The 25,034-nt window shown below is 42.2% G+C and overlaps 1 protein-coding gene across 1 annotated transcript; it reads left to right on the plus strand.

Annotated features, from left to right (window-relative positions):
- Positions 1-1,309: 1,309 nt before the first annotated feature.
- On the plus strand, positions 1,310-24,589 carry LOC145391434 (cytochrome P450 2L1-like). Its single transcript, XM_080266047.1, has 9 exons — positions 1,310-1,422; positions 6,242-6,375; positions 6,687-6,905; positions 7,598-7,797; positions 8,734-8,851; positions 14,251-14,431; positions 14,926-15,043; positions 15,139-15,283; positions 24,405-24,589. Exons 1-9 carry the CDS (start codon positions 1,310-1,312, stop codon positions 24,587-24,589), a joined length of 1,413 nt encoding a protein of 470 aa, XP_080122173.1.
- The last annotated feature ends 445 nt before the right edge of the window (positions 24,590-25,034 follow it).

The following is a 25,034-nucleotide window of genomic DNA, read 5'->3' on the forward strand; positions in this document are numbered from 1 at the left end:
GAGGAGGCTGAAGGGTGTTGGTAGGCCAACCCACTGCTACCACTGTGGGAGGTGTTGCCGCAGAGGATCCAGGGTGGAGCAGTGGCACATTCACACCACTTAATGAGCCCTTCACAGGATCCCCAGGAATGAAAGTCAATCCGCCAACAATGTCCCTGCAGTTCTTCCAGCTTTTCTTCACCCAGGAATTGTTGACATATTTCACCCACAAGACCATGTATGTATCATTCTTGGGGACTGTGTTGGACGCCTGGTTCATGTGCAATGAAGAGGAGAGGGCCAAGTTTCTGGGGTTGTACTTCTTCATGGGGATCGTCATTATATTGACCATCAGGCACTACTGGAGAAGTTCCCTGCTCCACAACTACCCACTTTTCTGGCAAGTGATAAGTGGGAGATGTTTCAGGGCCATCCTGAAACACTTCCACGCCTTCAACTCACTTGCCATACCCCAGGACAATGGCGATCAGCTCATCAGAGTTCACACGGTGAATGAGTCCATCCTTCAGCGATTGCAAGACACCTACCTACCCAAGGAGCACCTCAGCCTCAACGAGGGCTCACTGGCATGGAAGTGGCACCTCAGCTTCCGTGTCTACAACCCCATGAAGCCCTCAAAGTACGCCATCAAGCTATACATCCTGGCTGAGGCTTCCTCAGGGTACATATGGAACTTTGAGGTATACCTGGGGCAAAAGAAGATTGTGGAGAACACCGTTTGTGGCCTCAAAGAACTGCTGACGGACCAGGGATACAGTGTTCACATGGACAACTATTGTAACTCTGTATCCCTGTGCAAACAACTCTTCAGTGCAGGAACCTATGTGTGTGGGACCCAAAGCCTGGCAAGAGGAGCACCGAAGCAGCTGCAGGAGATCGCCAGGGCTAAGAGCCTGCCAGAGGGGGGGGCATGGCAGCAAGGCACAAGGACAATGTGATGGTGTTGCTGTGGAAGGACAAATGCATTGTTAACACGGTCTCCACCTTCCACAGCACAAGCACCATCCCAAAGCAGGTTCGAGGGAAGTCAGGAGTTCTGACTGGAGGACAATCCATGTCCTGAAGACTGTGGACAAACCCGTCATGGTGGAGGACTGCAACCAGTACATGGGTGGGGTGGACCACTTCAACCAGATGGTCCAGTATTACCCTATCCAGCGGCGGACCGTGAAGTGAACCAAGAAGATCATATTTTACTTCATTCAGATGGCCATCTTCAGTGCCTTCACCTTATACAAACGGTGCTCACGTGGGTCAGTTAGTCTGCTGGACTTTCTGGAGGAGATAATCCAGAAGCTCCTTCACTTCGATGAAGCAGAGTGGCCCTCATCAGGGCAAGTCATCCACCATGCCCCTGACCTTCCAACACGACGGCCAGCAGGACCACCAGCACTTGCGGCACCTGCAGCAGCAGCAGCACAGGTGCCAACACCACCATCTCCTGAACCAGCACCATCTCCTGGACCAGCACCAGCACAAGTGCCAACACCACCATCTCCAGGAGCAGCACCAGCACAGGTGCCAACGCCACCATCGCCTGCAGGAGAAGCACGGATGCTGAGACCACCATCTCCAGCAGTTCCTGGTCCGTCGGGAGATTTGTATATTGACCTATTTCAATACTTCTATATCTTTCACACAGATAAGCACTGTTTTTCACATATTACACCTATTAAAGAAAGTACAGTTTCAGTATCAGTAACTAGGAAAAAGACTAGTGGTCATGTCGAGTTTCTTAGAGCACTATAAAAAAAAAAATCCTTGGAGATTTTACATGTAGATTTTGAATAAAACAAAATAAAACCTCTAGCGAGCAAAAATATGTAGGCGTGGGTGAGGCAGGGAAAATTGACAGTGCACTTGAAGGTACTGTATGTTGTTCTCCTTTGTCCAGGTAATAGTCACGTTGATGTGTTGACAACATAATGAGGAAGCATATAAAAATAAACATCTCTACATGACAAAAAAAATAAAGAAAAACAGACTTTGGGAACATATACTTCAGGTAAAGGTGGGGAAGTGTGTTTTTTTCTCTCTTGCAGTAAAACTATGCAGCGCTCAGAGGAGTATTCTACCTTTGTCATCCATTTACTCGAAAGATATTGGACGTACTGATTTCCTGTAAGAATCATGATAAAGATCAGTGAATTCTATGTATGTGCATCACTAAAATACAAGTCTCTGGGAGCATAATTTTTAGGTAAAGCCAGGGGAAGAGAGTGTTTTTTTTTCTCGCTTGCAGTAAAACTATGCAGTGCCCAGAGGAGTATTCTACCTTTGCCATCCATCTACTCAAAAGGTATTGGACGTATCGATTTCCTGTAAGAACCATGATAAAGATCAATGAATTCTACGTATGTGCCGGACATAACAATGTAATATCTCTGATGAGAAGTCGTTGCTACGTAGGCGGGAATATAACGGTTATTGTGCGCTCATGACGAAAGTGCAGCATGGTCTTGGGTACCCAGTAGTTTTTTTTGCGATTTACTTGGAAACTATGAGGCGCATGAAAAATCTGTGGATACCCTGAGAAAGCTCATGAAATTCTACACAAGATTATAAAATAAAAATATAATCTGTGCGAGAAAACTTTTGCGGTAGAACTCTCTGAACAAAAATAAGTTTTTGGTAAATAATGGCTTTTAGTTTTTTGCAATATCCTCGAAAACTAGAAATCGTATCACAATCCGACAAAGCTCATTAGAAAGCTGATGAAATTCTCTTTCAAAACTTCTAACAATTTTCTGTATGATGGAAAACATTCGAACAAGGATCTTGGGAAACTAGATTGATGTTCCGAAATGTTTATTCACACTGGCCAAATGTACTTTTACTCTTTTTTTTTTTTTTAATTCTTATCAGCTAGAACAAACATCAGCGAATAAGATGATGTAGGTTTCATGGCAATATACATATGTTTGGGTGGCGAAAATAAGGCGAGAATACATGTTTTCAGCGGCGCGCAGGGAGGCTGGTGGGGAGGGGGGTGGAATAAAATTATGTGCTGGAAAACATAATGAAGACTTACCGCGCGCAAGTGGGTTAAGAAGAAGCGAACACGGAAAGTAAGAAAGAAGGAAGCGCATCTGTACTGTGCCAATAGTGTTGACCCAGCATGCTGATGTAGCATTAACACATTTCTCCCTCCTTGAACCTCCTCCACCCTCCACCACTACCTCCACCTTCTCCAACACTACCCCCACCACCATCTCCACCACAACGACCAGAGTGTGGCAGCGGTTTAGCAGTGTGATCATTTGCTAAGAGCATCATAACACATCAATCAGTCCAAGGGCCTGACAACACCAGTCTGCCATCCTGCACCTTCCTGCCTGCCTGCCAGCCTGTCTGCCTACACCTCAGTGATGACACCAAGTGCTGACGCAGTCATACCAGGACCCTGACCTACCTCCATGTAATCCTACCAACACCCTTCAACCAGTATCATTATCATCATCACCCCACAGTTAATATCAGAGAGCCGAACATTTACTCTATTAGTTTAATAGTACTACTTCGTTTACGTACAACCTTACGTATGTACACAGTGATAGACAATATATATCCTGACATAAACATATAATACATATATATGAAAATCTAGTAAAATTAGAGAATCAGAAAATAACTACACATGTATCCTTCATATTACAGTGACAAGGAAACTCATGCAAAAATGCCTGACACAAATGGAGCTAGCAAAAGAATACTGTATTCAACAATACACTTAAATATTTACAACCAGTACCTAAAGATGAAACATATCAAGTTGACTTCACAACCTTTGGAGGACTATAGTGTCAAGTGATGTGTGAACCTACGTGAATACTGTACATTTTGTAAATGTTGTATACAGGTATATAATTTTACATAAAATAACAAAATATGGGGTTTTGTATAATATCATTTAAATATATAAACTGTGCAACATAACTAAGCCAATAAACCTACGGTGTGTCAAATAAACTGTGCGACATAACTAAGCCATTACACTATGGTGTCTCAAATAAACTGTGTAACATGACTAAGCCATTACACCTATGGTGTCTCAAATACTCTGTGCAACATAACTAAGCCATTACACCTATGGTGTGTCAAATAAACAAGTACATCAAATATGACTAATTCATAATATGACAGTATTGCTATTACTGTATAAATTGTATACATATGTATCAGTTATATAGCAACAATGACCACACTTGTGATTCCTGCAGTTATGTTACAACTGCAACAATTATGTAACTACAAACGCTTGCATTACTGCAATTATGTTACAGTTGCTACAATTATGTAACCACAAACGCTTGCATTACTACATTTATATTACAGTTGCTACAGTTATGTAACTACAAAAGCTTGGATTACTGCAATTATGTTACAGTTGTTACAATTATGTAACTACAAAAGCTTGCATTACTGCAATTATGTTACAGTTGTTACAATTATGTAACTACAAAAGCTTGCATTACTGCAATTATGTTACAGTTGTTACAAATATGTAACTACAAATGGTTGCGTTACTGCAATTTTGTTACAGTTGCTACAATTATGAAAATACAAACGATAACATTACTGCAATTCTGTTACAGTTGCTAAATTTATGTAACTACAAACGTTAGCATTACTGCATTTATGTTACAATTGCCACATTAATGTAACTACATTTAGTTACAACCACATTATGTAACAGTTGCGTTTACACAATGCAACTACAGTTGCATTAACAAGATGTAATTACAGTTTTATGGCCATCACAGTTATGTAACAGTTGCATTAATGAGATGTAACTACAATTTTATGGCCACCACAATTATGTAACCGTTGCATTAACACAATGTTATATTACAGACACACTTGCATAACACTGACATTTATACAATGTAACTGCAAGTTTGTTAGCACGATGTAACTGCAGTTATGATACATTTCCATCAGTTAGGTAACTTTTACAATGTTATGGGTTTCACTTAATTAACTTGCAAATTGATTGTAATATGTATATGATATGCATTAATATATGATGACAATATCTACCGTCGTTGGTACGACAGTGGGAGTGACAGAGCAATATGTAGGCACAATATAACACAATACTATATGTAACTACGGTACGTAACGGTATAGTTATAGGTAACAATGTGTAAAACAGGTAGTTATGTCTGATTTCTTCAGAAATAGACAACTATACATCCCCTTGCCTAGACTAATCAAGAATGCCAAACACTCCTGCTCATGTGCCGGAAATATGACCGACACACACACATGCACATGTATGCCCACACACTTTACCGGAAGCTAGAGGGAGATATAAGTCCGATATCACATGCAGGAGACTTAGTAGGACAGGAGAGAACTAGAGTTAGACAAGGAGAGAAGGACAAGGAGTAGGAAATTGAGAGTAAAGTAGGAGGACTACAGCTAGCACAAACTATTACTAACCAAAGGCTACACGGGTCAAGCCAAGTTCTAAACTTTTATTCATATACAGTAACTGTCTCACAATAAGCCGATCAACCCAGTCTGCCTATTTCATCATCTCACTTAAAATACGAAGAGGGTAACGGAACAGAGAAAGGCCTATACTGACATCTACTATGCCTCACCCTTACTCTCTCCTAGTGGCTCTCCCATTGACGAATCAACGAGATAACCTTCTCTATAGACTTACACCCCTCAGGTACGTCTGCTTACACAGTCAGCACTGTCAGCGTCTACCCCCGTGGCATGTATTCTTTTCTTGTCCCGCGGCCACACACACGCCCTCACTCACAACACTTAAGAAACAGTCATGCAAAGGTTTTATGAAGCGCTATTTCTGGACCACGCTGTACAATTTGAGCACTTTTACCAATTTTGTAGATGATTACATTGCTACTATGTATGTGAGTGAAGGTGTTAAGAGAAATATATTTTGAGATGGTTTGGCCATGTGGAGAGGGTAGAGAATGAGAGAACGACCAGAAGAGTGTATGTGAGGTGAAGTGGAAAGAGAGAGGGAGACCAAGGAGGAGGTGGAGGGAGGGACAGAGCGGAGAGATGAATGACAGATGGGGTGCAAGCTGGAGGGAGGGCAGGGAATGCAGAGCATGCGCTACATGAAGGTGAATTGTTTGTTGCCAATTCTTGAGGGATTAATGCGTCTGACAAGAGATAGACAGATAGATAGACAAACAGTTTTATAAATAGATACAGCGATGGATAGATTACTGTGTGACTCGTAACTATCATGTTACAGGTGGCGGATTGGATGCGTAACCACCGTCTTCCTCTGCAATTACGACACGATGAAAACTGCCATGAAGAGGCCGGAACTCTCAGACAGGCCCAACTTCTTCACTTACTCTCTATTTAGTCAAGGTTCCACGATAGGTAAGGTTTAATAGACAGAGGAACAGATAGATATATATGGGAATTGTCTATGGTGGGTAAGAATGGATGAATAGATACTTATTTAAACAGACGTCCACGAGAGTAACCAGAAAATTACACTTGGGACTCCATATTTTAATACTATAGCGTGGTTCATTAATACGGTAAAGGAGATGAAGGAAAGACAAGGAATTAGAAACTATAGTGAGACTGAACGTTAATACTCTTTGACTATATGCAGCTAAGGTCATTATACTGAAGAACGGAATGTATCTCTCTCCTAACACCTTTTCTAAATATTTCCACCCCAGGCTTGGTATTCAGCAACGGGCACCCGTGGCAAAGAAACCGCCGCTTCACCCTCCGTCAGCTGCGGGATCTCGGCATGGGCAAGACGGCACTGGAGGATGCGATGCAGGAGGAGGCAAGGCAGCTTGTGCAGGACTTCAAGAAACACACATTGAAGGACCAGCCACTGCCTCTGTCCCTGGGTGTGGCTGTCCTCAACATTATATGGACGATGGTGGCAGGTGTGTTGAGGTGGTGACAGGTGGGTTGTTGTGACAAGAGGGTTGAGGGGATAACAGGTGGGTTGATGTGGCTGAGCCAAAGCTTGTGGAAAGCGTAAGGGTTGGGCAAGAATGAAGTAACTTGATTTTAAAGATAATCTATCGAAAGTCAAGGTCACAGGGCAAAGTCAGATATTTGGTCCTTAGGCTAGCTGGTGAGGGTGGGTATTTCAGTTTCTGAGTCCTCCTTGTTATTATTGTTAAATGTGGTGAAAATTAAACAAACTTTCCCCTAAATTTCCTATCTTCTCAGCGACTGTAGACAGCTTCCCTTGTTCCTGTAATTACTTTCCCCCACTTCCTCCTGTTAGCCTTTTTAAATTAAAAAAAAAAAAAAAAAGAAGAAAGAAAGAAAGCTGCCTACACTTATCTACTGGTTGTGTAGATGGATGGCATTAAATGAAAATATTTTGTGATAGTATTAACACACCCACACATGCATGCAACCCTCCCCCACACACACACAAGACTACCGTACGACAAGGAAGGATGGGAACAGTTCAGAAAAATGGAAAGCAAGACTAAGTGCTGGCAGGGGACAGTCACGGAACATTTGCCAGCTATTGTACATTGTTTTCAGTGGTTGCAGGAAGCTTCCTTCGATCTTATAATTATCTTTTCTCTGTTCTACAACCTGATGACGACTCTGCCAGACACGCGCCATGAACTGGACGACCCGAAAGCCCACGACTTCATTAGACTCATCGGCATGATCGTCGACCATCAGCAAGGCCCCGTGTTCCTATTCAACATCTTCCCGTGGCTTCTAACGATGGCTCCAAAGTTTCTCAAGAAGAGGCTTGGGTATTATGCTGTCAAGAACGATTTGAAGAGAGTCCAAGAAGCGATGAGGGTGTGTAATACGCAAAGGTTAAATATTTTTATTAAGCTTCCTTTGGTTAGGTTGGGTTAGACTAGGTTAGGGTAAGTTAGGTCAGGTTCAGTTAGCCTAGGTTAGGTTTGGTTAGGCTACAATGGACTAGATTATTTAGGCTACATTAGGATAGGTTTGGTTAGGTTAAGGTAGATTAAATACTAGGGAAGATCCAGCTTTTGATCAAGTAAAGAAAGTCGATTGATACGAACGATGTTTGTCCAAATAAATTTGCTACGTCTCTCTCTCTCTCTCTCTCTCTCTCTCTCTCTCTCTACCCATCAATCCATCCATCATCTAATCGTATGTTGCCACATAAGGAACGTAGGAACCCGGGGCTAGGCATGTTGGTCCTGACATTTAAGATGAGAGCGACCAGTCTCACTCATTCCTGAGCCAACCATCCCTTGGATATAAACCTAAACAAGCTCAAACCGATTGGAGAGCCTTAATTACCCACTAACCCACCAGGCGCCATAATATGGTTATATGGTTACCACTCAGCATCATAAATGGTATCCTGGTGTACAGGAAACATTTGGCTTGTCACTCAGTGTAGAGTCACCAATAGGAAGAGGGAAGACGAAAGAATGAAGGAAAGAAAGACAAGAGGAAGTGTAAAGTCACCCATTGGAGGAAGGAAGAGGAAAGAATGAAGGAAAGAAGGACATAAGAGGAGGGAAGGAATAGAGGAAAGGGCAGACACCTAAAGGAGCACTACATCCAATGAGTGGATGGTGGGCGGACCCACCTACCATGCATATATATATATATATATATATATATATATATATATATATATATATATATATATTTATATATATATAAATAGATAGATAGATAGATAGATAGATATAAACTGAACAAAGTCTCCTCATGTTACCCTGAAAATATTAGCAAGATCCCGTGTTGCAGGAGTTCATCAAGCAACACAAAGCAACATTGGACCCGTCTCACCCCAGGGATCTCGTCGACAACTACTTAATTGAGCTGCAGCAGTCTAAGGATTCCCCTCAAGACGATTCTCTGTCAGGTAAGGCCACGATAGAAAAGACAACTGTTTGCAGATGGGCGGAGACCAGGGTATGCTTTATAGGTGGGGTGTGACAAGGTGATATCTTACCCAACAGAGGCACCACTGAGGCCTGTAGGCAGGGTATTGTATGCATAATAGTATAATCTTGGTAAATATATATTTCATTTATTCATTCATCACCTAATCCGGCGTTATCCAATGAGGAGCGTGGGAGCGCAGGGTTAGGAAAGTTGGTCCTGAAATTTAAGACGAGAGTAACTCTCCTCATTCATCCCTGAGTGGCATTACGTGAGGAATAAACCCCAACCATCCCTTGGATATAAACCTGCACAGGTTTAATTCGACTGAAGTTCCTTAACTACCAACTAAAACACTCAGCGCCATAATCTAGTTATATGGTTATCACCCAGTGGAGTACATGGTTTCACTAGTGTACAGGAAACCATCTGGCTTGTCACTCAGTGTAGAGTCACCAGTAGACAGAAGGAAGAGGAAAGAATAAAGGATAGAAAGACAGAAGAGGAAGGAAGGGAGGAAAGGGCACCCACCCAAGAGCAGCACTACAGTGAATGAGTGGGTGGTGAGTGTCCTCATCTTCCTATCACACACACACACACACACACACACACACACACATATATATATATATATATATATATATATATATATATATATATATATATATATGTATATATATATATATATATATATATATATATATATATATATATATATATATATATATATATATATATATATATATATATATATATATATATATATATTTATATATGTATATATTTATTTATTTATTTACTTATTTATTCATACGAACCCCAATACAACGAACTTCAATACACTGGAATTCGCCGTTATCTGACTCGAGGACCCTATCAAACAAAGTTCTTATATATCTTGAAAAGTCCGATAAAACCAAAAACATTACGAACTGCCTTACCTCAGTCCAACTTGGGTAGGGGGATGATGGTGGACGAGGATGTTTGGGTAGGTTGTCGTGACCTTGATGATGGGCGTTGGAGGGGCATTGGGTAGGTGGTCGTGACCTTGATGATGGGCATTGGAGGGGCACTAGGTGGTTGCCGTGACCTTGATGATAGGCAGTGGCAGGGCATTGGGTGGTTGTCGTGACATTGATGATGGCGCTGGGTGGGCATTCGGTGGTTGTTATGACCTTGATGATGGGCGTTGGATGGGCATTGGAGTGGGTCAGGATCATGAGGATGTTAATTGCTGGCTATGAGTGGGATAACAAGTAATGAAGCAACAGTGCAAATGAAAAAGAGAAGTTGGTGCGGTCCATGCTAATGTCTAATATATCGGAAAAAGTCTGGGTTAGGAGGGGGGAAGTCCAGACGTCGGTTTTAATGGAATTTCGCTATTTCCAGAATGGCTTGGGCCTCAATCAAGGCTGTTGTACTGGTTTGGATCTTTCGATGCAGTGCGAACTGTAGAAAACCGTGAAAACTTTGGGGAAGTGAACTAACATCTGGAACATGAGACTGACCTTCACTTCACGCTCTCACACCTCATCTGTCAGTTCACCACCTGCTGCTGTGACGAGTGGATGTACGATAATTTCGCTTGTGGCCATGCCTAAACACACATAGCTACACCCATTATCTCGACCCAGACCAAAAATATCATCTTTTCCCTCCTTTGGAAAGCACACACAACCACCCTGTTTATGATTTAAATAAACACAGGCAAAAACAAAAAAGACATGAAAATAAAAGAAATAATTTTTGTTTGGTATCTCTACCTATTTGCTCAGGTTTGTTGCACTGTTTTCAGTCATTTTACAAATTCTTTGCCTTTTACAAGCATAACAGGATACTTTTCTGTGTTCACTTGGTGCTTTCGTGGGTGAAAAGAACTTCCTTCCGTTCCTGCTAATCAACTCGTGCGAGGTGCGAATGGCGGGTCGTCTCGCAATTCTGACCATGTAAAGTGTTGGGAAACATCCAGCTGTACCCTTTTTCCTTACCCAGGCAGAAATATCATACTTCACCACACTCACGACAGACAGACGGCGTCGGCCTGGGGTGCACATAAAATTCCGAACTCACAGTCATGAAGGGTATAAGTTTGCGTAAAATGGGAATCTCTCCTTTATGAATGCTGAGCTGTAACAAGACTACAAGAGATTAAACGAATGTTGTGGTACACTTAACAGTCATGAAAAAGTGCTGCAGTTATATATGCAAGTAGTGTGGTATTGAAATGGTTTATATACAACGGAAGAGGTAAACAAAGTGTAAGAAGTAAAATAAAATTCTTAGGAAGAGGTGTTAAGGAGCTTCCTTAACTGACAGGAATGCTTGCATGAATCTGACAAAAAGAAAAAAAAATCTCTCTGAAGCTGAAGAAAATCGACTGAAGTAGCAAGAAAGTCTAAAAGGGCTAGACCGGACTCGAGGAGATAATAATGGTAATAATAATAATAATAATAATAATAATTTTAAAATCAGTAATAATAATAATAATAATAAAGAACCTGGATATATTTCCTCAGAGGAGGATTTGAAGGTGAGGATCATTGATCCTTACTTATTTTTTGAATAATTAAAAATCTAAAGAAAAAACAAAAAGGCAGTTCATATTTTAGAGACGGGTTTAAAAGTAATGACTGATGATTTCATTGGTTCTTTCAAGGCAATAAAAAAAATAAATAAAGAAAGAAAGAAATAAGGACTATGCTTATATTTCCGAAAAAGATTTGGTGATGATCAGAGTCTTGCACTGGTCCTTCCCGAATCGGTAAAAAAGAAGGTGATTTTACTTTTATACATGGATTTCAAGACGGAACTGTATTTACTCTTACCAGTCCCATTGAGGCAATAAAAAGCCCAAAAGAGTATGTTTGTACCCCACAGACTGATTAGGCTAGACAGTGATGTGTGACATTTATCATCAAAAATTCGAAAAAGATTATGATTATTTTTTTCAGGGGAAGATTTGAAGGTGTTGACCAGGGACTTGCATTGGTCTTTTTGAGATAGTAAATAAAAATGTCTGTTTATATTTCAGAGAATGATTTGAAAGCAATGATCTCTGACTTACGTTTACAGTTAACCCATGCCGTCCCGGTGACGTGAATTAGCGTCCACACATGATGTGCACTCATGTCCCGGCGACGCGAATTAACGCGGCATCATTGCAAGTTGCATAATTTTCACATTTTTCAAAATTCGCGCCTTATTTTTGTTTCGCCCGCCTACGCAAGCCTCACCTACTCGCCGCCAGGTAGATAATCCCCTAGTCCCAGATTAACCCCACCTGACCCTGTGATCATCCACTTACCTGTCAGCAGTCACCCAGGTCAGACATGGCACGTCATGGGCTGTCAGACGAGGAGATACAAGTCGCCCTGGATACCTTTACAGGGGATAGTGATTCCCCACTGGACGACGACACCCTTGATGTCGATTACGTGCAGCCTGAGGAGGTTACCAGCAGCAGTGATGAGGAGGTCCCTTCCCCAAGGAAGGTCAAATATATAGCATATAGGAGGGCAGGGGACGGCCAGCCTGCACCACGTGCTGCATCTAGGCAGCAACACATACCATCAGATGAGGACGAGGACGACGATGAGGACGAGGAAGCAGTACATGGTGGCGTATTTTCCTGGCTGGGGAAGGAAAAGATATCGCCATGTGGGACTGGGACAGACGTCACATCGCGGCTGTTCCACAGGTATGTTCCTTCTATGTGTTCTGTGGCAGGAAGTAGTGGTGTGGGGATGGTTAGGGCAGCAGAAAGTGAAAGTGTTGGGGCGGGAGAGCGCAGACAGATTCGTGAAAGCGAGAGTGGTGTGGGGGAGGCAACATGTTCAAGTGGTGTTCATGTTAGGTGTAGTGTGAATTAGCAGAAGGTGAAAGCACTTGTCTAACATGTAAAGGGGTAATATGTTATATTGGAAGTATTATAAAAGAAGAAACACTAGGTACGAGTGTGTGGAGTGCAACGTTGCTCTCTGCCTGCAACCGTGCTTCCGTGAGTATCATAATAACAGGCACTATTGAAAGTGTGTGTAGTGTGGTAAGGCCTGTACATACACGATAAAGTGTCGCTCAGTATCATAATAGTGCCATGTTATCATGTGATGCTAATCATAGGAGGTTGTATAGTTACTGTAAAGTTAGTATGTAAGTTGAAAAATAGTCTGAGTTGAAAGTCACAGAATATACAGTCAGTAGGTAAATAAGCGCTAGGAAGAATTCTGTTCACGATGTAAGAGGAGTGGGAAATTCCCCAAGAGCTCTAAATTTAGCCACCAATTATGGGATAAGCTATCTCCCAGTGTACCACCATCCCACCTCACTCTTTAGGATAAAGCTTACTGTAAATCGTGTACTACTGTGAAAGCAAATGTCTAACATGGAAAAGGCCAGAATGTAATGTGAGAAGTACTATAAAGGGGGAGAAAAGAAATTCAGAGGTTAAAAAATAATGACATGACATGATTTGCCTACGTAAATTAGCGCTACTTCTATGCTAATTCTTTTCATAAAGCATGTACTTCTGTAAAAGCAATTGTCTAACATGTAAATGGATAATATGTTATGTTATAAGTAATCAGAAAGGTGAAAAAATAGAAACTGAGTTGAAAAAAGCATGAAAGACCAAGTTGTCACTTGGTAAATAAGCGCTATTCTTTTGCTAATTCTTTTCGTAAAGCAAGGACATCTATAAAACTAATTGTATAACATGTAATTGGGTTATATATTATGTTATAAGTAATCTAAAAGGTGAAAAAATAGAATCAGTTGAAAAAAGCATGAAATAAAATGATCTCACTTGGTATATAAGCACTACTTTTATGCTAATTCTTGTCATAATGCCTCAAAATATGTACAAACAATTATGTAAAGTTGAAAATGGTATGATGTAATTGTGGAAGTAATATGGAACATGAAAAAATACAATAGCTGATGAAATGATGTTTGTTATCCATCGGTGACATAATCGACCGATTTCGCTAGGGTCGCACAATGGTACATACCTTATTTCTCATTTTTTTCTGTATAAAACCCAATTTACTTCTGGTATACATATTTCCAACAAATGAATACATGATAATAAACGTATACTGCATCAGTTCAGAGTACCTGTGCCACCATAGAAAACGTACGGCGAAAAGACTACTCATAGAGCATGGCAGTACCTGTCAAACTTACGTGCTCCAGGTAAGCCATTTCTGGACCCAAGGGACACCTTTCTTTGTGATTTTTCTTAGTTTCTGACCAAAAGCGAATGTTTGAGCAAAAAAAAAAAAAAAAATGGTCCAAAAAAGCCGGGACTGGGGCGGACCAAAGCTCAGGAAACATCGGGATTGGGCGGGTTAAAAGTTGAAGAGAATATATTTATTTTTTCAGAGAAGAACTTGACTGAGGTGATGACCGAATTGTTTATGGCCGGCGTTGACACCATGGCGTCAATCTTGAGCTGGGCGATCAAGTACCTGGCCAAGTACCCACAGGTGCAGACCAGGTTACAGCGGGACATCGACGCCGTGGTTCCTAAGGGTGGCTTCCTCTTCTACCACGAGAGGAGCAAGTGGGGATGAAGGTTTTGCTCTCTCTCTCTCTCTCTCTCTCTCTCTCTCTCTCTTTGTGTGCTTATGTTTTTGCTTTTTTGTCTCCCTTCATTTGTTTATCTCCTTAACTCTGTGTCTATGTCTTGCTGTTTTGTCTGTCTCTGTATTTATTTACTTAACACCGATTTTTTTTAAACTGTTATGTCTGTCTCTCTGTCAACTTACCTTAACTCTCTGCTCTCCTTTCGGCCTCTCATTATGTCTGCAGTAGACCACAAATTTTATTGGCGTTAGTGGAGGTATGCGACCTCAGGGAGCCTTCTCGTTCTTTATTGCGATGATAATGATGATGATAATGATGTGGATGATGAAAGTGATGATGATGATGGAGGTGATGACAATGATCACAATGAAGTATATCTTGGACACACACACACACACACACACACACACACACACACACACACACATTCTCTCCCTCACTCTTTCTCTGTATCTCTTGTCCCTCCCCCAGGCTTCCCTACCTGGAGGCCTTCATCCACGAGGTCCACCGTTGCGTTTCCCTTGGTCCAATGGCCATCGCACGCACCGCCTCTCATGACACACAGATCGAGGGCTACACCATCCCCAAGGTTAGTGTTCCTCCCCACACCCCTCTCTCTCACTCTTTATACCCATGTACCTATCCACCTACCTATCTATCTACCTAATTTACCCATCTCCTCAGGGGACAGTGGTAGTTCCCCACCTAGAGTGCTGCCACAAGGACCCTAAGTACTGGGATCAGCCACACCACTTCCACCCCGACCACTTCATCAACCCAGACGGTTCCTTCAACGCCAAGAAAGAAGGATTCGCCCCTTTTTCTATTGGTATGTACAAAAGAAGCCCATGTTATTCTGTATGTTCGTAGGGGCACAGTATATGATCGTTATGTGATGGGAGGTACAATAAGTCCTCGTTACACGATGGCAGGGACAACATTTCCTCGTTACACAATGACAGGTACAACATTTCCACGTTATGCTATCTTAGGTACAATGTTTGCACCTTATGCAATAGTAGGTACAATATAATTATCCGCTTCTATGATGAGAGGTATAATATTTCCTCGTTATGCAACTGTACGTACAGTAATTCCTCGTTATGCGATGGTAGGTACACTACATCCCTGTTATCCGATTGTAGGTACCGTTAAGAAGCGAGATTTGTCAGTTAGGCGGCCGAGATTTTTGTCGAGGTTTCCTAATGTTTACAGCAGCAAATTCCACTACGAGTCAGTTGGCAGTTTCCTTGTTGTTTGTGAGCGTAGGTATTTTGTAAGTTATGCATTAATTTTTGTGATATTTTTCTTTATAATGTTTATGTGATTACTTGTTAATTATGCAATTCAATTTAAGAGTACGGTAAATAATTTAGTGTTATGTAATGTAAGAAAACTCTGGCATGTTTTGATGTCTCCGAGTTTGTAACTGTGCTATCTCTTTATGGAATACACCAAAACTGTTATTCTCGTAGAATGTAGATCATGAACAACGCAAGCTTATATAAGGATGATTATGAGACTATTTCAGGTTCAGTCGGTTATGGTTCAGTTTGAGTGTAGTGCAGTGTCATTGTAGTGTCAGTGAAGATTGTATATTTTTGGTACTTGTGAAAACAGTGGCAAACGGTGATGTGTTATTGAAGTTTGTATGTCATTGGTACTTGAGAAAACTGGGAAATGTTGTCAAGCATTAAGTGTAATTACAATTAGTAAAGTGTGTATAGGTCGACTGTTTGTGAGCATAGTGAAGTGAAGCTGGAAAGCATTAAGTGTAACCATTTGCACAATAAAGACTGTGAACTTTAAGAAGCCAGCATTTATTTACAACGCCTCAGGTGATCTTCTGTTCTGTACAACTGAAGGCTGACCACAGGAAGAACAACTCACTGGGCAACGTCCTTCCTGTATTGAATTACTGTTGTTGGAGCCTGTGGCAGTGTGGGACAGGGATGTAACACTGGTGTTAGGAGTGTGGATTAAGTGCTGCAGTGAGTCTAACCTTCAATATGGAGCAAGGAGGCGTTCAGACAAGATCCCGAGCTGGACAGGAAGATGAGGTGTCATTGGTTGCAATCATGAAGCTATTGGAAGCACGAAGTGCCCAGCTACAGACAATGATTGAAGGAAATAAAGATCTCAAAGAACTATTACAGGCACGAACCCTGCTATTGAAGGCACATAGGAAATTTGACAGGAGTAGACTGTAGCACCAGTCGAGCAGGGCAGTACTCCTAAGGTGGATGGAAAGCTGATGACAGGGAGAGCTGGAGCTCCTGTTTCGTCAGCCCTCGGGACTAGTTATTGACCATCCCCTTTGCTGAACTTTTTGAGTGTCTCAGTAATACAGAGAGTCGGCCAGCATGCTTTCCAATACAAGTATCTCAAACTATCAACACCAAACTACATGCACAGTACACACTACACTTCCTTTTCCATAATTCAAAAAAAAAAATCATGGCTTTGCAAAACATAGCCTCGGGGTCCCAGCGGGGGAGGGACCATTCATGCCCCCACTGTCCGCCCCTCTCTTGGTGACGACTTGAGCTGCCTGGAACCACTGTCTGACTCTCTTCTTCTTCATTTTTGCAACATTTGCAGCCTTTCCTCCATCTTTCGCTCTGTTGAGCACCACCTCTCCTCCTCTAAACCTCACTTTCTTCTCCCAACTAAGACTCAGCTGTCTGAGGAAACTGACAGCAAACCCGTTTCTGAATCCTCCAACTTTCTCTATACTCATTTCATAGCCAAAGGTGGCTCTTGTGTATATATAGGCAATGACGTATCTTGCTCTCGTCTTCCCGAACTCGAATCTTCAGAATTCTACACTCAGGCCTCGACTTTGCTGTCATTCTCTGACTAAATATATCTGTGCTGCTTACTAATCCCCTAATTCTACTGATTATCAAAAATTCTTCTACTATCTTACTTATACATTGGAACACATTCTAACCATTTCTCCTTTCAGCGAAATCTTCATTCTAGATTTCAATGTTCACCACCAGCTTTGAATCTCCTCTCCTTTCACTGTTCCACCTGGTGAACAAGGCTACATCTTTTCTATCCTTAATGACCTCGAGTTGCTTGTACAGCACCCTACCCATATCCCTGACCGCCTTGGAGAGAGCTCCAACATACTTGACCTCTTCATTGCAACTAATCCTTCTGCTTACACTGTTAATCTTTTCTCTCCATTTGGCTCCTCCGATCACAACCTTATTACCTTCACCTAACCTATCGCTCCAGTGTGGCCTGTGCATCCTCCAAAGAAACGTCGTCAGTGGCACTTTGGAGCTGCGGATTGGGATGCCCTCAGGCAGTACTTCTTTGATTTTCCCTGGAATGATTATTGCTTCCATGGCCGGGAGCCATCTGGGTGTGCCTTGTGCATTACAGAGGTTATTCTCTCGGGCATGGAAGCATACATTCCTCTCTCATATCCTTTGACTAATGCAAGAAGGCCTTTGTTCACGCTTGCTCTAATGCTGTCCGCAACAAGGAGAGGGCCTATAAAAGGTACTGGAGCCAACCAACCCCTGAATCCGTTTTTTTCACATTTCTGCCTGGAATCATGCTGAGTATGTTCTTCGCTCTGCTAAAAATAATTTTATCCGTACTCAATGCTCTCAGCTCTCCAACACGAATTCTTCCTGCTCCTAGTAGCACCTTCCCAAAAGCCTTTCTAACAACTTTGCCTCATCATCCTTCCCTCCTCTTTTCTACTCTGATGGTTCTGTAGCTATTTACCGGTATTCTACTGATAAAGCAGATCTCTTCGCTCAGACTCCTCCAATTCCACCTTAGACAATTGCAGTTCTATTCCTCCATCACTTCCCCCCTCTGACTTCCTCATGACTGACATTAAAATTTCTTCAGCTGATGTATTTTCTGTCATCACAGGCCTCAATAATAACAAGGCATATGGGCCTGATGGAGTCCCTCCTCTTGTTCTCATGAACTGTGCTTCTTTGCTTATACCCTGCCTAGGCAAACTCTTTCGCCTTTGTCTATCAACTTGTACCTTTCCTTCTTGCTGGAAGTTTGCTTTCATTCAGCCAGTCCCAAAGAAGGGTGAACATTCCCAACCCTCTAACAATCATCTAGTTGCTTTAAGATCCTGTATCTGAAAAGTTTTCTAGTCAATTCTTAAAAGAAAAAATTTTAAAGCAACTTATCACAACCTTCTTTCTGATCGTCAGTATGGGTTCCGTCAGGGATGCTCCACTGGCGATCATCTCACCTACCTTTCAGACTCCTGGTCATCCTCCTTTCGCGACTTTGGCGAAAGGTTTGCCATTGCACTTGACACCTCAATGGTTTTCGTTCGAGTCTGGCATAAATCTTTAATTTCCAAACTACCCTCTCATGGTTTCTATCCTTCTATCTGTGCATTCATGTACAGCTTCCTTTCTGGTCGTTCTATACTGCGGTTAAAGATGGCCATCGTTCTTCTCCTAGATCTATCAACAGTGGTATTCCTCAGGGCTCTGTCGTATCAGCAACTCTCTTCCTTTTATTCATCGATGATCTTTAAGCTGTACTTCTAACTGTATCCACTCGTACGCTGATGACTCCATCCTTCACCTTTCCATTCGGTTCTTGAAACGTCCATCTCAGCAGTTATTTCAACAAACATGGGATGAGGCTATGGCACACCTAATGTCTGACTTGGCTCGTAGCTTTGACTGAGGTAAAAATAATCTTGTTTTTAATGCATCAATGACTCAGTTCTTATTCACTAATGTTTAATAATATTCAGCTTAATCCTGAATCATCCTTGAACATGCTTTGGGTTTAGTTCACACAGGACTTATCTTGGAAAGATCATACTACATCTCGTAAAATATGCTTCCAAGAGATTAGGTGTGATAAGCTGACTCTGTTCCTTCTTCATCCCTGCACAATTGTTGACACTATGCTCGGGTTTTATCCGCCCCTGTATGGAGTACAACTCTCATATGTGGGGAGGCTCCCCACATACAGCTCTTCTCAACAGGGTGGAGTCAATGGCTTTTTGTCTCATTAACTTTCCTCCTCTTACTGGCTCCCTTCAACCTCTATCTCTTCACCGCACTGCTGCATCTTTATCTCTTTTCTATCCCTACTTCAATGGTCACTGCTCCTTTGAAGTGCCTGTTTGCATTCCTCCATCTCTGTGATGGGTGCGTAGCACCCGTCTACCAGCAAACTCTCATCCATTTTCTGTCCAAGTCTCTAATGCAAGAGTTAATCTTTCCTCCCAGTCCTTCATTTATGCAACAAGTCATCTCTAGAACTGTCTTCCTCTGTCAGTATTTCCTGCTAGCTATGATCTCCAGTCTTCCAAAAGCAATGTGTCCAGTCATCTCGAAACGATCGGATCTTGAATCTCGCTCTCACTTGTATTTTGCTTTTCTCTTGGAAGGAACAGTTATTGCGGGCTCGTGGCCATTGGTTCCTTCTGCCTAGCATTAAAAAATAAAAAAATAAAACGAGGCATAATGTGAATAACAAAATAACGATATGAGCAACTTCAAGAGGCGTCAGAGGAGCAACAGAGGGAGGTACAACTGAGGGAGCAGGGACAGCTAGATGCATTCATGGGGGATATGAAGGAAGAACAGCAACAGCTTAACCCGCCCCATCCCGGAGACGTGAATTCACGTTCTCACATGATGTGCACTCATATCCTGAAGACATAAATTAATGCAGCAACATTGCAAGGTCCTAATTTGCACAATTTTCAATTTTCACAAGTGATTTTGCGAGTGATTTTTGGCACTTATATACGGGACACCTTCCTCTATTCCTCTACAAGATGCCAAGCAGGGACAATGCCTTACACCGCATAACCTCTCCCCCCCCCCTGCATGCCATTGTCTCGGCAATTCACCTGTTACCAATGACCTTGCCAATAAAGACATTCAGGGCTAGAGTGATTCCCCAGTCGATGACAATGTGGAGGACAAAGTTTACATAGCATTAGAGGAAGAAACAGTCAGAAATGATGATCAGGTAATGTGGGAAAAACAGGTCATGAATGGTGATGAGTTAGTGAGTGAAACAATGCTTATAATGCCTATATTACTGTTTGAAAACCAATATACTCTTGTACTACATATAAATTCATACCAAGTAAATAAATAAATACTGTTTATGAGTGGATAAAATAGTTACCCTCCCATAGAACTCGTTTTCTTTGGTGCCAGCCTGTTAGAAAACCCGGTCAGGTAAGGAGGTACTCGTACCTGGATCTAGTATTTTAAACCTCAGGTGAGCAATTTCTCTATGAATTTTCGATGTTTCTCACCAAAAGCGAATGTTTGAGCCTAAAAAAAAAGGTCCAAAAATGTCGGGACTGGGGCGTACCACTGCCCAGAAAACGTTGGGATGGGGTGGGTTAAGAAGTAAGTAGATGCCAAGCTAGAGCAGCAGAAGTATGAGGTAAGAAATGATGTGATGGAGTGTAAACAGCATGTCAATGACTAGTTGACGACAATCAGTGAGGAAATAGTGACGGAGTGCAAACAGCATGTGTACAACCAGCTGAAGATTAGTAAGGGAATAGTGATGGAGTGCAGACAGCATGTGGATAGCCAGTTGAAGCATGTAGTCGACCATGTGAATATAATTAGTGAGAAAATTCAGGCTGTAGAGAAATATTGCACTGCTGAGTCTTAGGTTGGTGTACAGGAAGTATATGAAAGGAATGGGCAGTGCACTGTGAATCTTGACGGATCCCAGGAATCTAAAGGTAGCATTACAGGGACGAAAAATCAGAATGCAGAAATTTTAGGTCCTGGACTTCATTATGATGCCCCAGTTTGGGGGGCTGAAACAAGTGAAGTACATGGCTATAATGGTGGTCCAGTTAAAATGAAACCTTAGGGATTTGATGGCAGAGTATCTCGGGAAGCTTACCGTGCACAGTCTGAGTTATTTGCGGATCAGAATGGTTGGGATGAAAAGAAGAAGACTGCAGAAGACCCATCACTGAAGAAGTGCAGGAGAACCTTGATGAATAGTGTGCGAGAAAACAGAAGAACAGACTGCAAGGAGTTTAGTAGGAATGGGAATCATAGGAAGAAATGCTGCCATACTGTTGTGACAGGGCCAGTGTTGGGTGAAGACCTAAAGAGGATGCAGATTTACAACCAGTGCTAGAGTGGCTGCAGCAGAGTACAGTGCGACCATCTTGGGAAGAAGTTTCCAGATTAAGCTCTGTGACCAAGAATTACTGTAGTCAGTGGGACCTTCTTCATTTGAAATGGGCTGCTGAGGCATCAGTGGGAGACACCCGATAGCCTCAGCAAGTATTGGCAACTTGTGGTTCCAAAGAAGATGAGGTCCGAGACCTTGGATGAGTCCCATAACCAGATCACTAGTGGGCACCTGGGAGTGAAGAAACCTCTAAGCTGGCTGCGACAGAGGTTCTACTGGATTGGCATGCGTCAGGATGTTGAAGAGTGGTGTCAGGCCTGTGATGATTGTTGTGCAAAGAAGGGACCCAAGAAACGTGGGTGCGCCCCTCTCCAGCTGTACCAAGTGGATGCACTGAAGGAAAGAGTCGTTGTGGACATTGATGTACCTTTGCCACTCACTGAAAGAGGAAACCATTATATTATGTGTCGCCATGGAGTACTTCACAAAGTGGCCAGAAGCCTATGCTATCCCTGATCAAGAGGCTGCATCTGTTGCTCAGGTATTGGTTGATCAGTTTTTCTGTCGTTTTGGGATGCCACAAGAGCTACATGCAGATCAAGGTAGAATCTTTGACTCTGCTGTGTTCCGTGAGTGGTGCAAGTTACTGGGGATCAAGAAGACCAGGACGACCCCCCTAAGGCCATAGTCAGATGGGATGGTGGAGAAATTCAACTGGACCCTGGGACAAGAACTGGCCAAGTACTGCATTGATGGACAAACAGAATGGGACCAGAAGGTACCTGCACTGCTGATGGCATATCGATCTACATCCCGTGAGTCTACCAGCTACACTCCTGCAAAACTGATGTTGGGCCATGAGTTACACTTATCTGTTGACTTGTTAATGGGAAGACCACCTAGTGAAGAGCTGCCTACAGACACCTCTCTATGTGAAGCACCTTCAGGAAAGGCTGGTTCAGGTACATCATCAAGTGCAAGGAGCCCTTAAGTTTTCAGGAGAGGTGATGAAGTGCAAGTATGATGCCAAGGCAAGTGATGTGAGTTTCAAGGATGGTGTACAAGTTTGGTTATATAATCCTCAGCGAAAGAAGGGACAGTCACCGAAGCTGCAGAGCCCGTGGGATGGGCCTTACAGTGTGTTGGACCGCCTATCAGACATAACGTATTGAATTCTGGGAGGCAGGAAGTCTCGCCCAAAGGTGGTATACGTGAACCATCTGTGGCAGTACCATGGGCCAGGACATTTCAGCTGGGACGTCTCTGAGGACCCACAGCCAAAGATGTCAAGGAGAACGAAGGAGCTGAAGTGCAAGAGGATGGTGACAGTTCCCCAAGAGAAGAAGCGAATTAAGAAGAGGACCAAGACCTTCCTTCGGGAGTGGACTGTGTGCAGGATGAAGGACATTATCAGAAGTGGCATAGAAGTAGATCTGATAAGATGATGGATTATTCTGTGTTTAGTCAGATCTTCCATTAACATTAAGGTTTGTGTTTGTATACAATATACTGTGTAGTTTTGTCAGGATGACAAAGAACTTTGGAGGGGGTACTGTTATGAAGCAAGATTTGTCATTTAGGTAGCCGAGATATTTCTCGACGTTTTCTGATGTTTACAGTAGCTAGTTCCGGTACGAGTCAGTAGCCAGTTTGCCTGCTGTTTGTGAAAGTAGTTATTTTGCAAGATATGCGTTAATTTTTGTGCTCATTTTCTTTATAATGTTTATGTGACTACTTGTTAATTATACAACTTAATTTAAGTTTGTATGCTAAATAATTTGCAGTGTTATGTAATGTAAGAAAACTTTGGCATGTTTTGATGTCTCCGAGTTCGTAACTGTGCTATCTCTTTATGGAATACACCAGAACTGTTATTCTTGTAGAATGTAGATCATTCTCGACAATGCAAGCTTATATAAGGATGGATAAGAGACTATTTCAGGTTCAGTCGGTTTTGGTTCAGTTTGAGTGTAGTGCAGTGTCAGTGCAGAGTCAGTGAAGATTGTATATTTTTGATACTTGTGAAAACAGTGGCAAATAGTGAAGTCTTCCTGAAGTTCGTATATCATTGGTACTTGAGAAAACTGTGAAATGTTGTCAAGCATTAAGTGTAATTGCAATTAGTAAAGTGTGTATAGCTCCAGTGCTTGTGAGAATAGTGAAGTTGGAAAGCCTTAAGTGTAACCGTTTGGAAAATAAAGACAGTGAACTTTAAGAACTCTACATTATTTTATTTACAATGCCTCAGCTGATCTTGTGTACTGTACACCTGAAGACTGACCACAGGAAGAACAACTCACTGGGCAACGTCCTTCCTGTACTGAACTACTGTTGTTGGAGCCTTTGTCAGTGTGGGACAGGGACGTAACAGTACAATATTTCCCCATTATGCGATGGTAGGTAAAATATTTCCCCTTTATGCAATTAGAGGTACAATATTTCCCTGTTATGCAATGGGAGGTACAATATTACCCAGTTATGTGATGGTAGGTACAATAGTTCTTCGTTATATGGCTTTTTACTAGTGAGGGGGTGAGTGTAAGGTATATTTCCCCCTCCACTTCTTTTTAAAACCTTTTGGAAGGGATACTTTTTCTTCTGCCTTTCAGCCTCTGCTCCCATATCTTTGCATTAAAAAAAAAAAAAAAATCCAAAATCCGCTACCTCTCGTCATCCTGCAATTAATCGATTGTGAAATTCCCTTCATGTATACTACTTACAGGAAATACTTTCTTTTAATATCTGTTAGCGTTTGACTCCATAGCTCAGCATAGAAGATAAAAATATATAGTACACCTCCATACCATCAGGTACACGGTCGTGTCCTGGTGAGAGTCTGGCCAGGGTGGAAGTGTTTGTGCTCCTGACGGTGCTCCTGCAGAACTTCTCTTTCGCACCACCACCAGGACTTGACCTCACCATGGACAAGGACCCTGAAGTTATCCTGATCAACGCACCCAAGCCCTACCGGGTCATCATCACTGAGAGGGTGTGATGGTGAAGTGAAAGTGAGAGCAGGGAGTCGTGACGTGAAACAGAGGAGTGATGGAGAGGGAATGATGAGGAGAATGTGAGATGGTGGACGAGTAAAGAATTGGTGAAGTGAAACAAAGTGATGGAGTGATGGACAGGGAGTGATGAAGAGAATATGAGATGATCTTGGGATAAAGAGGGAACGGTGAAGTGAAATAGAGAGGAGTCGTGTGAGGAAGACTGTCTCATCCATCATTTCCTTGGACATAACAACCGGCAGGAAAAAATAAGAAATGCAGCATGATAGATGGAAAGAAGCAAGGAGACTGTTATTCAGAATTATAGAAGATAGATAGACAGACAGATGGACAGATAGAGAGATACATAGAAAAACAAAAAGATAGACAGACAGATAGGTAAGTACACACGTCAGAAAACTGGCTCCTGGGATACACTGCTACGTAATT

The sequence above is a fragment of the Coenobita brevimanus genome, chromosome 18 (genome assembly GCF_032717465.1).
Source record: "Coenobita brevimanus isolate Jiangsu-jjx chromosome 18, ASM3271746v2, whole genome shotgun sequence".
NCBI classification, from domain to species: Eukaryota; Metazoa; Arthropoda; class Malacostraca; order Decapoda; family Coenobitidae; genus Coenobita; species Coenobita brevimanus.

Excerpts from the sequence above, each read along its gene's own strand:
- LOC145391434 (XM_080266047.1), top strand. The coding sequence starts at position 1,310 with ATGAAGCAGAGTGGCCCTCATCAGGGCAAGTCATCCACCATGCCCCTG. Across the intron at positions 7,798-8,733 it reads GAGTCCAAGAAGCGATGAGG|GAGTTCATCAAGCAACACAA; the intron begins GTGTGTAATACG and ends CCCGTGTTGCAG. Across the intron at positions 15,044-15,138 it reads AGGGCTACACCATCCCCAAG|GGGACAGTGGTAGTTCCCCA; the intron begins GTTAGTGTTCCT and ends CCATCTCCTCAG.